This window comes from Mus caroli, chromosome 1 (assembly GCF_900094665.2).
Source record: "Mus caroli chromosome 1, CAROLI_EIJ_v1.1, whole genome shotgun sequence".
Taxonomy (NCBI): Eukaryota; Metazoa; Chordata; class Mammalia; order Rodentia; family Muridae; genus Mus; species Mus caroli.
The window spans coordinates 147,936,342-147,954,605 of record NC_034570.1 but is presented as its reverse complement, the minus strand read 5'-3'; the positions used below and the strand labels follow the sequence as shown (position 1 = coordinate 147,954,605).

General features: G+C 36.2%; 1 protein-coding gene across 8 annotated transcripts in view; it reads left to right on the top strand.

Annotated features, from left to right (window-relative positions):
• The window catches only part of Rasal2 (RAS protein activator like 2), a 269,796-nt gene that overhangs the window by 120,181 nt on the left and 131,351 nt on the right, over window positions 1-18,264 (top strand). For 5 of the 8 annotated variants that reach the window (XM_029477228.1, XM_029477189.1, XM_029477207.1 and 2 more), the window contains exons 3-4: window positions 1,442-1,453; window positions 3,805-3,928. In XM_029477228.1, coding sequence (XP_029333088.1) covers window positions 3,805-3,928 — 124 coding nt within the window. In that variant the 5' untranslated portion in view covers window positions 1,442-1,453. The remainder of the gene's footprint in view (window positions 1-1,441; window positions 1,454-3,804; window positions 3,929-18,264) is intronic. The other 3 variants (XM_029477199.1, XM_021170069.2, XM_021169981.2) reach the window with 1 other exon arrangement.

Here is an 18,264-nt window from a genome sequence, read left to right as displayed (position 1 = left end):
TCCCTTTAGCTCCTTGGATACTTTCTCTAGCTCCTCCATTGGGGGCCCTGTGATCCATCCAATAGCTGACTGTGAGCATCCACTTCTGTGTTTGCTAGCCCCGGCATAGTCTCACAAGAGACAGCTATATCTGGGTCCTATTCTTAAGAAATGTAGGGAGACTGGAGAGATGGTTCAATGGTAGCAATACTTGCTGATGTTACAGAGGACCTGAGTTCTGTTGCCAACATTCAGATTAGGGAGCTTACAGCTGCTTTTATCTCGAGCTTCAGGGGCCGTGTCAGTGTCCTCTCCTAGCTTCCGTAGGCATGCAGATCACCAAAGAATACATGCATACATGCTCACATTAAAGGAATAAATGAATATATAAAATTTAAAAGGAATTTAAATCTAGAACATAAAAATGGTATTCTCCTTTCTTTGTATCAAGAATTAAATTACCTAACTTTTCAGAGTAAATACTTTAAATAAAATGTATGATCATAGTTTATCTATACTAAGACTTGCAGAAAATAATTGACAATAAAATTTGGGTGCAAATAGCAAGACTGATGTATTTCTTTCTTGGTCATAGTGAAAACCAAGCAGATAGTAGAGAAGTTTTTTCATGGATATAGTCTTTATAAAGTTCAGGGGGAGGTGGATTACCTGCTCCTGAAACACTGTAAACAGCTAATATTTCTGCAGTGCTTAAGTGCTTATTCAGGTTGAAAACCATTACAGATAGTTTATTTGCTGAGTGGTCCAAATTTTTCTTTATTTTACTCCCTTAGTTTCTACTTTTGAAGCAAGTAAAAAGTTACTTTTGCTTTTTAAAGTCACTTAACCTTTCTATGCCACTCTTTAATTATTTAAGTAGAGACAGTATAATTTACTCCTGAAAGGGAGAGATGACTTAGGTTACTGTTCTCAGAGTTTTGTATTACTTAGTATTTTAGGAATAGTTTTGTCATTGTTGATTATATGATTTCTGTCTTTATAATTCTATCTTTCTTAATTCTACCCTTTGATTTCTGAATGCACAAGAGTGAGCTTAGTTTAATGTCATAGAGTCTTGTAAAGAGTGTATAAAATTTCAGTACTAAGGAAGTGCTTGGATATCCATTCTTTCGGTGTTTCATAGCGAACTGAAAGCTACAATGTCCTTGACCCCAGTCACAGGGATTGGATTACTGAGCATTGCACAAGTCAGGTACAAGTCTACCTGCTTATGCTTTGTTGGCACATTTGATGTGACGCATGTTGATTGTTGTCCTTGGAATACCAGCTGTCTCAGAGGACAATCTTTATGTCTCTTCATTTGCAAGATTATCTATTTTCCTTCTAATGATTAATGTCTACTGTTAAAGACATTTTCTCTTATATAAGCTTAACACCATACAATTCTGTAAACCTTAATTTTGTTTTTTTTTCTTTTACATCTACGCACATTTTGGAGCAGGTTTTGAATGTGGTAAGAAGAATAAATTTAAGTCCTATACCCTTGCCCCTCTTAAAGAATATTTGTTTGATTCAGTACCAATGACTGCAAAGACTCCCCCTCCCCCATGCTCTACTGGGCTCCCTTGGTTAACAACATGTATCCGATATTTTCTTAGTAAGAATTAAATGTTAGTCATTATTAGCTGTGATTTCTTTTTTTGTTTGTTTGTTTTTGTTTTGTTTTGTTTTGTTTTTTCGAGACAGGGTTTCTCTGTGTAGCCCTGGCTGTCTTGGAACTCACTCTGTAGACCAGGCTGGCCTCAAACTCAGAAATCTGCCTGTCTCTGCCTCCCAAGTGCTGGGGTTAAAGGCGTGTGCCACCACTGCCCGGCTTAACTGTGATTTCTTAAAAACCATAAAGAAGCAAATGAAACTTATTACTGATTAGTTATTGACATACTTTACCAAACTAATATAATTTGTGACGAAAGTTAGAAAATACCATTTGTAGGGCTGGAGAGATGGCTGGGTGACTAAGAGCATTGACTGCTCTTCCAGAAGTCCTGAGTTCAATTTCCAAAATCCACATGGTGCCTCACAACCATGTGTAATGGAATCCAATTTCTTCTTTAGGTGTGTCTGAAGAAAGCAACGATGTACTCACATATATTAAATAAATCTTTTTTAAAAAAGAAAATATTTTTTGCCTGCTACTCCCAAATTTAGCATTACAATAGTCTATAGATTTGGTTTTTACAGTTTTACTTATCTATGATCAAATATAATTGAAAAATATTATGAGAGAAATACCAGAAATGAACAATTTTAATTTTTAAATTGTGTTCTTCATAGTATCTTTAAATGGTGTTCTTCTTAACGTGCTTTTCTTTAAATATTCTTATTTTACTTTGGAATAACCAAAACATAGGAGAATAACCAAAGATACTGGAAGTCTCCTGTTCCAAAGAGAAGCTGAAGTGCTTCCATTTCATGAAAAGATAATAATATGGGGCTGAAGAGATGGGTCAGCGGTTAAGAGCACTGACTGTTCTTCCAGAGGTCCTGAGTTCAATTTCCACTAATCACATGGTGGCTCACAGCCATCTGTAATAGGATCTGATGCCCTCATCTGTTTTGTCTGAAGACAGCAACAGTATACTCACCTATATAAAAGAAATTAATACACCTTAAAAAAAGAAAAGATAAAAATATGATTACGTACATTGAAACATGGCAGGTAATGGAGAAAAAGAGAAAATACATTCTTGTAACTATTTGTTGTTATGATTGTTGTTAATGTCTTACTGAGTGAAACAATAAAATTTATCATAGATATTTATAGAGGAAAACATAGTATATACAGGGCTGTATACTAGCTATGCTTTCAGGCCTCAGCTGATTCACTGGGGCCTTGGACTTCATCTCCCATAAATGTGAGAAAACTACTAAGTCCCATTCCCCAAAGACGAACTGCAACACCATCAGTTATTGTACAGAAATAACCTGCTGCATAGTTTTTAAGTTCATAGCTCTCATCCATGTAAGCAGACACTCACTCAGTGTGCTTCTGAAACCACAGCAGAAAAGCACTTCTTACTGTTAGAGGAAGCTGCCCCTTTGGGATAAAACATGCTGCTTTATTATTGTACCTGTGTGAATGTCTATATGTGTTTGCATTAGAAATACAGTTTATGAACTATATTTAAGTATTTGATTCAACTGAATAAAAGTTGTGTGTCTTACTTAAAATCTTTAATAAAATCAACTCCATTTTCAGAGAATTTTTGAAGCCTAATTCTATGGTCACCTTTGATTTCAATTTTTGCTCTTTTGAATATTGGATAAAATTAAAGCTTCTAAACCAATTTCTGATACAGAGAAGTGTCAGTGAATCAGCTGAAGCCTGAAAGCGTAGCTAGTATAAAGCCCTGTATATTCTGTTTTCCCCTATATATATATCTATGATGTTTTATGTTGTAAGTTACATACAGTGAGACATTAACAACAATAATTAATAAAACAGAACAACATGTAAAGTTACTGGAATGCCTTTTTTCTCTCTGTTTCTTTTCCTTTTATTTGTGTGGGTGTTTTATTTTGTTCTCTGAGCTTCCAGAGCAGGCTCACACCCAGATAGGATTTGTACAGACTCCAGGTTAATTTACATACTTGCCTTTCCTGATCCTTTAGTTTTCTTTCTAAACAACAGCTTCCTGCAATGGAGTTGGTAATCCCTTAACATCCTTTTTACTTCACTTCTACATTCCTCTCCTACTTTCAAATCTCATTTCACACTACTGTCTTCATCAATTAAAAGCATTAATCAGTAAGAAAGTACTTAGATATGTTCATTATTTTGTTTTCTCTGTGTCTCTTGGCCAGATGCCAGTGGAAGGACAGGACCAACAGACAGATTCCACCAAAGGGCGATGTCTGAGGAGAACTGTCAGTGTTCCTTCAGAGGGTCAGTTTCCGGAGTACCCACAAGAGGGCACCACTAAACTAGGTAAGCTAAAGAAAGGAACGACATCCCTACGTTTTATTGGATGACTAAAGCATTTGTCACTGTTATAGTAAAACAAAGTATTGTATGTTTCTCCTTAAACCATTGTATTCAAATCAATAGCCCATTAATCCAGTTCATCAGAGTTATAGCCAAGCATCAGCAATTATTATATGCTAATAAATTTATCTGTGTGCTACCCAGAAAGATTGCTGTTTGGTGTAGGCAAGTTGAATGGCATATTTCTGTACTATTGCTCAGCTCTGTTTTCAGAGCATTGGTAGTATTGTTTCAGGTACTGTGTGAGTGGCTGAGACACACCCTTTTTGTAGCTGCTGATGTTATCGTAGATGTCAGAGTAGGCTAATTTAACTTTGCATCGATCTATATAAATTATTTTCAGACCCATGGTTTGAGTAGATAACAGGGAAAATGTTAGCCACTTCATTTCAGATTGAGGATAGCTTAGTTATAGAATACTTGTTTAGCATTTGATCCCATTGTTCCCCAATCACTACCACCCCCAAAACAGCCAGCACTTTCCCCATTTTATATCCTATGTATCATTTTATGTTTTGTTATTGTTTTGCAATATTTAAATAATTAAACTGGAATGATAAAGGAATACTCAATTTAAAGTAATCAAGTAATTTGAAAAATAGGACCTGCTTTGGGATTTTTATATTACATTATTATGTATTTAGTGAACCATAAACATTTACTCATGGATACATGGTAGGTAAATAAAGTCATTTGTTCTTTCTGTGGTGGTGGTCTGTCTATAATTTTGTGATTTATGTTGTGTTTTCTATTATAAACTTTTTTTTGTTGTCTAAATGTATTTTGGAACTTACATGCTTTTTACGTCTAATTCTCATATTGTCTTATAAAACTTTCTACCGGTTAAAAATATCAGGCTAGCAAATATTTTCTCCCAAGTTTACTATTTGGAGAAACCATATTCCAGTCATCGTGTTTACTTTGAGCCACGTTAGCATATGTTGAAGCCACTTTAGGTCCTCATAATATTGAAAACTTGTTGGACTGTAAATGTTTATAGCCTGTTTTTATTTTACATGCACTGATATTCCATATATACAAGCTGGCCAGGAGCTACCATCTTTCATTTCCTCTTTTTTTATTGTTTCTGCTATATTGAAAAGTGCTTAGGTTTTAAGGAAGTATAATCATCTGAAGAGTTATTACAGAGTTCAGGAAGCGACAAATGATGATGATATAGTGAACTGTTAAGTGTCTTTGGTAGTCCAGGTATTATTCCTAACGACAAAATCATATGGTGGCTAGCAAAGGTACCTGATTGTGAGCCATTTTATGGCTTTTATTCTGGACATGTCTGGCAGTTGTCCTGACAGATGAGACTTAGTGATAAATTTTCAGAGTGGTTTTCCTAAAATTAGCACAACAATTGACCCTCATTAATATGAAAGTGGTAAAGCTTATCTCTGAAGAGATTCTTCTCTTTCATGCCAGTTAAATCTTGAATTAGATAGCCTGTTCTTTACTGGTGAATTTTATTTAGGCAAGTTACCTTCTGTTGAGCATTGCTTTGAATACTTAGTTTGTAACATGTGGTGCTATTTTAAGAATAAAAAAGAATATAGTAGGATTTTAATATTTTTTTAACTTAAGATAGAACAAATACATGTAGAAATAAAACTATAAGCATTTAAGATTAATAAATAAAGATTACTGGTATCTGTCTATGCTGGCAAATAGTCATTGAAAAATTAATATGCTTAGTAGAACATCATAAAACAATGACTATCTGGGCTAGGAAAAAGAAATCTAATGTGATGTGCAAAGTTTCTACACAGAAATTTAAAAAAGCTTTAAATAAATGAGAGTCTAGGAGAGAGTTGTACTGGATGTTTGGGAGCGTGTGTAGCATGAAAGACTGGATTTCATTCAGACTGGGAAGAGAGAAAGAGACACACACACACACACACACACAGAGAACACCACTTTTGTAAATTAGAAAACAGTATTATTTCAATTCTCAGGATCAGAATTAAAGAATGATATTCTTATATTCCTTTTCCAAGTTATCATATGGATTCTGTTTCACCTAGAAATGACATAGACAGAGAATAGCTGGGATATCTGGAAATGGTGGTACATACTTTTAATGTCAACACTCTGTAGGCAGAGGCAGATGGATCTATGTGAGTTCGAGGGCAGCTTCATCTTCAAAGCAAGCTTCAGGCCAGCTAGGACTTCATAAGAAACACTGTTTCAAAACAAACAAACAAACAATAGCAAAACAAAAGAAAGCCAGGGTACAAGAAAACAAAACAAGGATACTCAACCTCTTAACATCAAGACTTGTTTAAATCTAATTAAATAGGATTAAGAATTCTGAAATCATTGTGCTTTCATGTAAGATGCATATTATAACAAAGAGGGCCTAGAGGAATAGTAAGGGGTCACTCTTTTCAGCCATTGGTGTCGGGTCAGTCAGATAATATTCATGAAGAGTAAGGGCATGCGTGTCTTCACTTCTTTCCTAAATCATTGACAGAACCAGTTCCAACTGTACTATAGGTCTAAAAGAGAGAAGTAACATGATAGGCTTGTAGAATGGATTTGTGCTGATTTTGGATTGAGGGCAATATCTTTAGCAGAAAATAAATAACAGTAATCTTTAGGGAAATAACTGATTCAGTTGATAGAGGTTAGAAATTCTATGTATCAAAATTTAAAGTGAAAGTGTGGTCCAGGACAGTGTGTTTCTAAGGACCTAAGACAGGAAAGGGTTGACCTAATACGTGTTCAGGTTTCCTAGTGGAACACGAATGAGTGGATTGGTATAGTGTTTACTGAAGAATTCACTAAACAATACACCCAAGGATGCCTGCTGTCCCATCCATTTAGATGAAGCTACAAGTTGCAAAACTAATATGTAGTGTTAGATGTCAGAGTAGTGGTTAGTTTTAGAGAAGAGGTAGGAATTAGGGAACGATATGACAAGCTCCTGGGGTGCTTTCAGTGTCCTTTTTGTTGACCCAGGCAGTGGTCATACAGCTCATGTCTACTTTGGGATAATTTGTTAATCTCAACATTATTCATTTGACCTGTATGAGTGTTAACTTATCAAATAAGGGTGGTGGTGGGGGGGGAGATCATGTTGTCAAATAGATGGACTAAATAATAGAGCAAGAGACTGAAGACCTGCCATCACCTTTGTCACATGCTACCGAGGGGAAGCTACAATAAGGACTAAAAACAAAATCTTCATAGGATTTAGCAACATTAAGGTTCTTAGTGAATTTAGTCTAAAACAACAGTTTTAATGGTATATAGAAGCAGAAGCCATACTGAAATGGCTTGAGAAGATAGTATATTCAGAGATGAAATTGAACAGCAAGAGGAGACAATTCACTTTAGGTATTACCTGTCAAAGGGATGGCAGGTTGATAGATACTCCATAAATATTGCGTGACTAAATGAGTAATGAAGATTAATGAGGAATAAAGATGAGGAAAGATAACGGACAGGTATGTCTGTTAATCAGTCATGGGGACAGTATTAGTGTAGTATTAATGATTACGCCATCTTATCTTTCTTAGAACTTAAAGCAGTTCATGGGCTGGTCCATTGTACTGGTTCTCAATTTCATGAGCCGCCAGAAAGTGCACATATCAGGATTTACATAATTCTGAAAAGATGCTATTTCAAGTTGTTTCTTGCATATGTTTTGTTACAATTTAATAATGGCCAAAATTCCATTAATCTCTAGAGTTAGAAGAAAGGGTCTATTAGGTGGATGTAATTTTTAAAAATCTATTTTCTCCAATATCTCTGAATGGTAAATTTCCACTCAGTTTTTCTAATAAAGGCATTCTACTAAGAATTCCCCACTCAACTACCAAATGTAATTAACAGCATAAATGAGATGGAGGAGGAAAAGTGTGCCCTTAAAAATTCTGTTGCCTGTTTGGAATTTTGGGTGTGTGTGTGTTTGTTTGTTTGTTTTAGACGTTTGTTTAAGTAATATTACTAAATATTTAAGTTTTAGAATCCATTGTAGGCTCTAGAGGTTAGAATTGGGAAAAATATGTATATAAACCCTAATTTTGTGAGCTGCTTTCTACTAAGGAGTCATAGACAATGAGCCCAAGTAAAAAGTGGTGCCATATTGCCTGATCTTGACAAGAACAAAGCAGAAAACAAAGCTGGGAGCAGGACTGGGGAAGCCTAAGTGTGTGGACGAACCATTTTAGCTTCCTGAGAAAGACCTGTTTGGTGTTTGTAATCGCCTGACTGACATTAGTATGCAAGTCACACTTACAGAAACTTAGGAGAAGGGAATCTAATTAGGAGAGCAGCTGAGTGAACAGCAGATAATCCCAGGATTGGAAACAGGATTGGACTAGGGTGGTGCCACGTGCATGGTCAGCCAGACCTTGAGGTTTGGGGTGGCTTGAGGCATTGATTCTTACTCTTCACGATGCCTTAATAGCAAAGGTGCAGGAATGGGGATGCAGAGACAAGTCAGGATGCTACTACAGTCACCTGGACAAGAATGAGAGCAACTTGAGTATTTACTTCCCTCAGTATTAATCTCATGTTCAGCAGATTCCAACATTGATTTTATTCCATCCAATACTTTTAAAATACTTATTTACTTATGCATAGGGGTGGGTTATATGCATGACATTTGCCCACCAGAAGATGGTATCAGGTTTCATGGAACTACAGTTATCAGACAGTTGTGAGCTGCTGTATGAGTGCTGGGAATTGAACTCAGGACCTCTAGTAGAGCAGCCAGCCAGTGCTCTTTACCTCTGAGCCATTGCACCAGCCCCATCAAATTCTTTTCTTGTGAAAATGTAATGTTTTCTGAAATGTTCATTTCAAGATTTAGAAAATCTAGTAAAACTACTCTTCCCTTGACAAGTTTCAGGTTTTAGTTTATTAATCAAAAGATTATACTTGAGGTCAGAGAGGTGGCCTCAAGTTAAGAGCACTGACTGTTCTTACAGAAGACCTACATTTGATCTCCAGCACCCATAAAGCAGATCACAACTCCAGTTACAAGGGATATGACACCCCTTCTGGCTTCCATGTGTACCAGTCACATGATATACAGTCACACATGCAGGCAAAACATATATACACTAAATATAATAATAGTCTTAATAGTTTTAATTTTAAAAGACTATGTTCAAACTGTTGAGAGTTTTCAGAAATGATCTGGCTTCTTCAGATGACAGTATTCCTTGTCTACAAACAGTAATAGGAGTTGACTAGTTACAGGAACATAAGAGCTGAAATTTAATAAATGTTCATTTTTAGTGTAGCTGTAACCTATGAAAGCCATCCTTTTAAACGAAATATTTCTATCATGCAAAACTCTGGAAATAGAGGAAGGTAAAAGCTTAGCAATGGATGGTTTTATAAGCTTCCCATTTTTTTGCTACTGCCATATAGTACTTTCTGGTATTTATCATACGTAGGTCATAAGCAACCCGGCATTCCTCTTATGTGCACTTACTCCCTAAAGCTTGTCAGTTGTGATAGAACACTGACATTCTGCAAGCCAGCCTAATAGCAGAGCTACTTTCACCAACTGTCCTATCAGGTGTCCAGGTGATAAGAAGCCTTTCTAATTTTCTCTCTTATCCTCTCTATCCTCGTACAGTATATTGTTCCTTTCTGTGAAGGTGACTCAGGACATCTTTCATTAAATTGTTATACAGTTTGCAGTTATTTTATAGTTTTCCAGCAGATGGCAGTAAAATGTCTCAAATACAGGAAAATTTTATTTAGGTCCTTTTTATAAACTGGGTTGTTGTTCCCAGTTTGCACATTCAAAATACAGGGTTGGCACCTAAATACAAAGTAGTAGAGTCCACTAAAATGACCCCTAGCTACTGCTTCTCTTAATCAGCCCTAAAGCACTGTTAATGTATTCTAATGTTAGTGTATACTAATTGATAATATCAGTACACATTAGGACATGTTAGTATTAATAAAACACTGTTGTGATTGGAAGACCAGCTATGAAGAGGGAATGAGTGATAAACAATCAGGAACAGCTTTTAGCTTCATCCTGATTTCTAGAAATAGAAATAACACAGTGAACTTAAACTTCTAATTATACTCCTTCCACAAACCAAGTTAAGGTATATGCTAAAGGATTTTACTTTAAAGACCTAGTCCTTCGAGCAAATGGAAAAAAAGAAAGGCAAACAGGCATGCATGTGAGTGCACACCTGTGTACATGCCCATGCCAACACACTAAAAGCTAATAGTAGTTAGATTATGGTAAAAAAGCATATAAAAGAGCCATATCTTGATGTGGTAACAAATAAACCACCCGTCATTCTTACTTTTTCTGCAAAATCTTACAACGGGAAAGTAGATGGTATCATATGATGATTAATTAATGGGTCATGTTCTCTTTTAATTTTAGTGCTTTTCCTACGTATACATCTAGCTATATTTTCAGGGAGGAGGGAAAAAACCAAATCCCCAGAGTATCTGGATTTTTGAGATACTAGGAAAATTAAAAGAAAGTTACAAAATAAACAAATATTTGAACATTGAAGGATAAGACTTTTCCTTCCTCCTCCCCTCACTGTTATTACCCGTGAAGCAAATGTTTGGACTGATACTCTCCTGGTAGTTTAATAGCATAAGAAGAGAGACATAATGTTGCTAACTTTCCCTAAAATTAGCAAACATGAAGTAAAATGAAAGACAGTAAAATAAGCAAAGAACAGAAAAACAAGAGTCAAAACAGTCAACTAGAAATTTAAAAATAATTTTCTCTACTCTCAGAAAGATAGCCTATCATATGCATATTGCTGGATATTTGATCACACTGTGAACTCCTAGATAATGTTACTTACTGAAAAGAAATGTTTCTAGTTGTGGCGTGGCTCAGCCCTTAGCACTCAGCTTTAATCCTTAGCTTTGGAAAAAGACATACCTTTAGTGTATACCCTTAGTTCCAAACAGTAAAGGTAAAGTTAGTTTGTAGAAGGAAGCACCTATGTTTAAAGGTGATGTCTAGTTGAGTGGCAAACAAAGTGATGAATCAGAGAAAGATTTGACAGAATAGGATATGCCCCTCTCAGGAGAATGGAGAGGAAAGAGGCAACATAAAAGGAAACAGCAGAGGGAGACAGGAAGGAGGCAGCTTTGCCAGGAGAGTTTTACAGAGACAGGTTAAAGAGGGAGCAAGCTAGACACAGGCAAAGCCAGACTGAGCCAGAGAATGAGAAGGAGCCAGATTAGAACAGATTGTCAGAGTTAGAGGCCAAGCAGAGCAAAAAGTTAGAGGCTGGGTGAGAAACCAGGTTGGATCTGTCAGTTTGGAGAGGAGTTTGAGCCAGAACAGCTGAGTTGACCAGCCAGCCAGAGTTCAGAAAGAGCTAGAAAGGGAGAGCTTATTCAGCAGTAAGTCTCAGAGACTGAAAACATTCTCGGCTTAGATAAGATTGTATGGAGTCTGGAAGCTTCCAGGACTAGTCCTAGGCCTAGGTTAGCAGATGGAGGCAGTAAGCCTGGGAGACAGCATTTACATCAGCTGAATAAAAGATACATTTACATATGCATGTAACAAGAACTGAATGCTATGCAAAACACTTCCCTTTTGTGTACTTTTATTTGATACATAAATGTAAACACAGGACATATTAATGGGATTGGATTTTAATATACATGTTTATTGCATGGTGTTTAAAAGCAGGCTAAACATACCTGTGTCTTCAAACATTTGTCTATTTTTAATGATGTAAACTTTGAAAACATTTCTAGCTTTCTGAAATCTAGAGTGAACTATTTTTATCTGTAGTCACCATACTGTGTAAAAGTACACCTGAACTTGCTCATCTCTATGACTTAGTATCCATTGGCCAAGTACTCTCTTACCTGTCTAGCCTACATAAACACAAATCTACTTGGAACTTTATTGAAATCAAGTCTTTTTTTATTCTACTGTAATTGAGATTATGTGTATTAGAAAATTAGAAATAAAACCTGAATAGTGTTCAGCCATATCTTGTCAATTGACTCAACAAGGATGTCCCTATATGGCATTAGGTAAATACTTCAGATAAACACCCCTGCATAATTTAACTTATACTTAGAATCTTAATAAGCCAAATACATAGGAGTTATGAGTATAATAATAGTTATCTTAGGTGTGGGGGTGGGGTTGAAGGTTGGAAGGGGTGTGAGGACAGTTAGAGGAGAAGAGTAAGTTACTAGGTTCTGTAGCACAGCAGGATAAACAAAGTTACATGGAACACATTGTCTATCTTTATGTAGTCAAAAGAGGATTTTAAATATTTTCATCATAAAGAAATGATAAAACATTAGGGCAATAGATATTCTGATTATTTTGAGGTAATCATTACTTTGTGTATATCTTAATTAAACATAATTATGTACCTTATGAATACATACAAATATGTCAATCAAAAGTAAAATGTTTAAACTTAGGATTGCAATTCAGTTGGTAGATTGCTTGCCTAGCATGCACAAAACACTAGTTCAGTCTCTAGGACGTATAAAACTGGGTGTGGAACACATGCTTGTCATCCTCAGGATGTCAAGACTACATGACATGTCTTTAAAAAAAAAGTCAATGATGATGATAATGATGAGGACGATGATGATGAAGATAAATATTTTGCTATGCATGGCGTTAGTTCCTGTAGTTCTAACACTGAAGAAATTGAGATAGGATGATTACTATGTTCATGGCCATCTTAAGTATCCTGTCATTAATTTTTAACATTTTTTATTGATCTTTGTGAGTTTCACATTGTGTGCTCCAGTTCCACCCATCTCCCTGTCCCTTCATACCCACTCTCAACCCACACATATACAATGCGTGTGTGTGAGTGTGTATATAAAACATGTAGTCATATATCTAATGTGTGAGGCTAACTATCAAAACATAGTTGAAGGGTAAAAGTAGTTTCCTCCGTGAAGAAAATTTGGTTAGAGGTGGCCGAGATTGCTCATCAGGTAAAGCTGCCTGCTCCCAAGCTTGATTCCCAAGTGGATTCCTGGGACCCACATGGAAAAGGAAAGAACTGACTCCCACAAGTTGACCTCCGAACATGCACACACACTCATATACACACTAAAATATAGTTCAAAAACAATTTTAATTTGTTTAGACATAGGGCTGTAGATTACTGTTTTAGCAGCCTGTACAGAACTCATGAGCTCTAAACTATATACATATATTATTAACATGTTTATAAACTGCTCATAGAAAAGAATGTCACATATACACAAATAAAAGCAAATTAACACAATAGTGGTCTACTAATTTTATACATGAAATCATCAAATGTTTTCTGGGAAGATAAAAGGAAACAAATATGATAGCCCATTAATGCCAGATTACCTTTTCAGAGGGTAGACATATGGCATACATAAACTCATGCAAGCTCATACATATCCTTATAAAAGCAGTAAGTAAATCTTTACATGGAGACTTAGATTTAAAGCACTTGCTCTGGTAGTCTAATATTACTTACTAGGCTCATGGCTGTTACCTGTAAAACTGATAAAATGACATAAACAATTTTTCCAAATTTTGATTACTCCACAGTACAAGAAACATAATAAAATTATTACTCAGCAGGGTAGGAAAAAGGCATCCTCAGGTCTTCTCGTGTGAGCAAAGCTTGCTGTACATCTATAAACCACGGGTAGCTTTTAATGTTTGAATTCATTATTAGAAGTGTGAACAATCAGAAAGATAGGTTAAGTCACAGGCACAACATTTATGATTCATAGAAGACTTGTACTGTATGTAGCCTTTGTTCAGTTAAGTTTTATTTAGCAAAGGGGGAAGGAGAATAAAATGTCCTTTACAGCATTCCTGAAGCATGAACAGAGGATATTTTTCTAATCTTTAGACTATAATAATCTAATCTAAGCAGGAAGGTTTTAGCCAGGCAGAATAGCACTTGCCCTTTAATCTCAGCACTATGGAGGCAGAGGTGTTCAGATCTCTGTGAGTTGTAGGTCAGTTTGCTCTACATTGTGAATTCTAGGACAGCCAGAGCTACAGAGTAAGACCCTGTCTAAAACGAACAAAAGAATAAAATCTTATGTTCAGTCTGATTCACTTGCTTTGTCTTTTCTGCCCAGTTAATTTCATGTGTTTTCATGTTTCCAAGCAATCATGTCTGTATGGATAGCTTTTAAATGTCTATTTCTGGCTTCTTCTTTCCCTTTTAATTCAGAGCTTTAATTCCAGTTGGTCCCCTGAACATCTCTTCCAGCATAGTCAAAACCAAACTCCTGTGTAGCTTCCCTCTTCATCCCTTCCTAGCTTCATAACCAGTTCATGTGGTAACTGTCTCTGTTAACATGACTATTGTATTTGCTTCTGCCTCGATTTCTTCCATTTTTAAAATTTCTAAAGTTTATTTGGCATTTCCTTAGAGGATTAGTTGAATCATATTAGTTTCTTTGTTTCAACATAGCTATCTCAGGTTCTGGCCTGACTGAATTGCTTCAGGTTTTCAAGGCAGCCTCAGATACAATGGCATTTGCTCACTTCAGCTATCAACCTGCAGTGCCTTGCTCTGTTCTTCCACCTTTACCTTGACCTCCTTTGTATGGAAATGTGCTCTGTCCTAAGGCCCAGATCATCTCTTGGCAATCTTTCCCTTCATTCTGCCAATCAGCATTCTCCAGTATGAGAATTTACCCATAGTAAATTGCACTAATATTTGGATGTGTGCCCTTATGTTTTCACTAAGTTGTTGGTGTGTATTTTAGTTACTAGATGGGACCTTGTAGATGATGACAGGACTGTGGTTTATCCAATCAGTTATCACTGCATCAGCCTTCAGATAGCTCAGGTTAAGCATACAACCGCATGCAAGATATACACTAAACCTATCTTGGAGCTCTCAGAAAGCATTCTGTTTCTGTATCTCATGAGCTTGTCCTTGGTGTTTTTATTTGCATAGTTGGAGAAATTCTTCTCCTGTAAAGCACGGGAATAACTCAACAGTCTGTTGTATGATGGAGGTAGAAAGAAGGGGTTCAGTTATAATGCACTTTGGGGTTTACTATAGAGACTTGACCTAGATCCTTAAGGACTCAGGGGTTTTTCTAAAAGGAAAAGGAAACTGAACGATTCAGATAAGTTGAGAAAAACTACCTAAGTACCAGTGCAGGCTGACACCTACTACCTCTTGAGTGCCTCCTCCTTCCCACCCCACCCTTGAGACTCAGATGTGTGTATTAGGAACCAGAAGTAGGAGTAGAGAGCTAACCAAACAGCACATTGGTGCCAATGAATATAAGAGAAAGATGCACTTCAAAGCCCCATATGATTAAGAGCACATTTAACAATTGTATGGAGTGGGTACTTAATAGCTACAGAATTTCACAGTGGTAGATCTGGCTCCTGGGGGCGGGGGCAAAGCTTGCAGACTAAGAGAAAAGTTGTCTTCTTCTGATAATTATTTGACATCAGTGACATAGCATGGGGCTGAAAGTCAAAGATGTGTTTTATTTATCCTCGTTAATACATTAGGTTAAGTTTTCTTGGGGTTTAGCAGTGACTGAACCATTACATTTAGGTTGAAACAATACCTTTCAGTCTATTACTCCTATGACTCTTTTTAAAAAAATTATCAGCTTTGCAAACTCACATGAACTGTTTTCAAAGAGGCTAGTTTATGTTTTCCATAATAGGAATGAAGAACTATAGCTCAGATAAATAAAGGCATGTTGTATCAGTTTTCTTACAGAGAATGAAAATTAATTCAAAATCACATTAAAAATATCTATTTCTCTCTTATTATTGAGTAAAACTCGTAAGTTTTTAAAAGAAATGCTATTACTCTCATTTTTCATGGGTATTTGTCTTTCAAGTTTCATTCCACTGTATTTTTATCTTATTGGTGATAATGCACTCTATTAGAATTGATAATTGTACCACTGTTTTTATCTCAGGAAAGACTATCTAATTAAACAACATTTACTTTCGTAATGAAAGCACATTTACCTGCTGATTCTTATCATGACCCTTTATAGAAAAAGTTAAAGTTTATTTTTGGGTGTGTATGCTGTGTGTATGTGGGCACACACGCATGCATGTAGTTAAGAGGACAACCCCTATGGACTCCCTCCCTTCTACCATTGTTATGTGGATTCTGGGAGATGTCCAGCAAGTGCTTTATCATTGATCCCAAAGTCTTTTTGATATTTAAATACTGATGGTTATTTTTCCACATTGTACATACATCTGGAGAAAGAGGTGTGTAATTTAAGGAAGCAATTCTTTGGATATATCAGCTCAGCTTAATGGCTCCTACTTCACAGAATTTGAAAGATGTCAAATGCAAATTTCCTAGCAGATTGCTGGTGTGTCTGTAGCAGGTGAATATTAAATTCTTTCTTTCCCTTTGACACTTTTACTTTGTAGTCTTACAAAAACAGAAAACAAAAGCAACTGCCAATGTGTAATCCAACCAGTTCAGGTATAGATTCTTAATCTATCTAATTTTTAAGACTGGCACTGCAATTTTAGATTTTTTAAAGTATACTCTATTTTATATATAGCCTAACAGGTTATGACAAATATTCAAGATGCCACATATTTGATGAAGAAACTTTTCATAAAAAAAGCAATAGACAGTGCTGGCTGGAGAGATGGCTCGGCAGTTAAGAGCACTGACTCCTTTTCCAGAGGTCCTGAGTTCAATTCCCAGCAACCACACGGTGATGCACAACCATCTGTTATTGGGTCCGATGCCTTCTTCTGGTATATCTGAAGACAGTGACAGTGTACTCAATACATTAAATAAATAAATAAATAAATAAACAAACAAACAAACAAACAAACAAACCTAAAGCAATAGGCAGCATATATAGATATAGATATATCTAGATAGATATAGACTAGATAGATGTATCTAGATAGATAGACTGCTTCTTTCAACATTTTGTGCTACCATTTAGCAATATTTAGGTTAATATTTATTATACATTTATTAAGTCTTTGTTGACCAAATTGTATTCTAACTGCTTTTATTAAACAGGGAAGTTGGAGAGTAGTACTGAATACTGAAGTTAAGGCACTGATTTCTATTATAGGTCCATGTTACCGCAGATTGTTCGCAGATGACTGGTACACCGTGTACAAGCCTGTTCAGAAGGCATTTCATTAGATATGCTTAGGATACCAAACATGGCAGGAGTGAATAAAAGAAAACTAAGTGATGTGTTACGGTCTTAGCATCGCACTTGGAATGTTACCAAATTATGGAAGCTCCTGACTATTCACAACAGTGTTCTGTTTGTTTTCTTCCTTGGGGCATTACATGCCATCATTCCTATCAAAGCATAGATGACCATAATATAGAGTATGTGCTCTCCTCTTTTTAATATTTTGTGGATGGAACAGAGTATTAGTCTTGGTAAAAGGGAGCTCATTTTAACAAAAGTTGAGTTTTCACATTTTTTGTTGTAATGGTTTGTATTCTGTTTAGTGAACACTTTAAAAGTATTGCCTAGTAAAAGAAATAGTTCTGTAAATGAAAACAAAAGAACACTTCAGAGAATCTAGGATGATAATAGCTTGGGAGTTCAAGTGCATGAAGAAATCGGTAAAGGTACTTATACCTTTTTATGGAAAAGAGTACTATTTTAAAGGAGCCATGAATGATAAAAGTTGCTCTCATTTTTCTTTTTTACATTTTTTATAACTCTGTCTCCTCCCTCCCTCTTCCCACTCCCACGAGGCAGATGCTCTTATTATCCCTCTTATTTGTTAATACTCAGGGAAACCGAGGTACTGTCTGTCTTAAGATCCCATAAATGGTAAAGGCTCAGCTGGTGTTGGAACCTAGCAGTTAGTCCCTACCACCGTATTCTTCCACACACTATTGCACCTGAGAAGTTCTAGTTAAAACTTCTGAGGCTAGAGAAAGAACACAGTAGTCAGGAGTGTTTGTTGCCCTTCCAGAGAGTCATTCTTTCCGGAGACCTGGGTTCAATCCCAGGCTTAGTTCCTGGTACTTAAATAGGCTCTCAACCACCACTAACTCCAGTTCCAGGGGAACCAACATACCTTTCTGGTTATTATTGGCTTTGCTGCAGCATGTACATGCATGCACACATGCATGCACAAACACATGCATGCAAATACACAGAAACAACATTCAAAGTGTCAGAGTTCTGTGTTCTTCATCCCAGTGAAATTGTCAATGTTTGGATATCTTTTTTTTTTTTTTTAAATTTAAGTTTTATTTAGTTTGTCGAGACATGGTTTCTCTGTATAGCTCTGGCTGTACTGGAACTCACTTTGTAGACCAGGCTGGCCT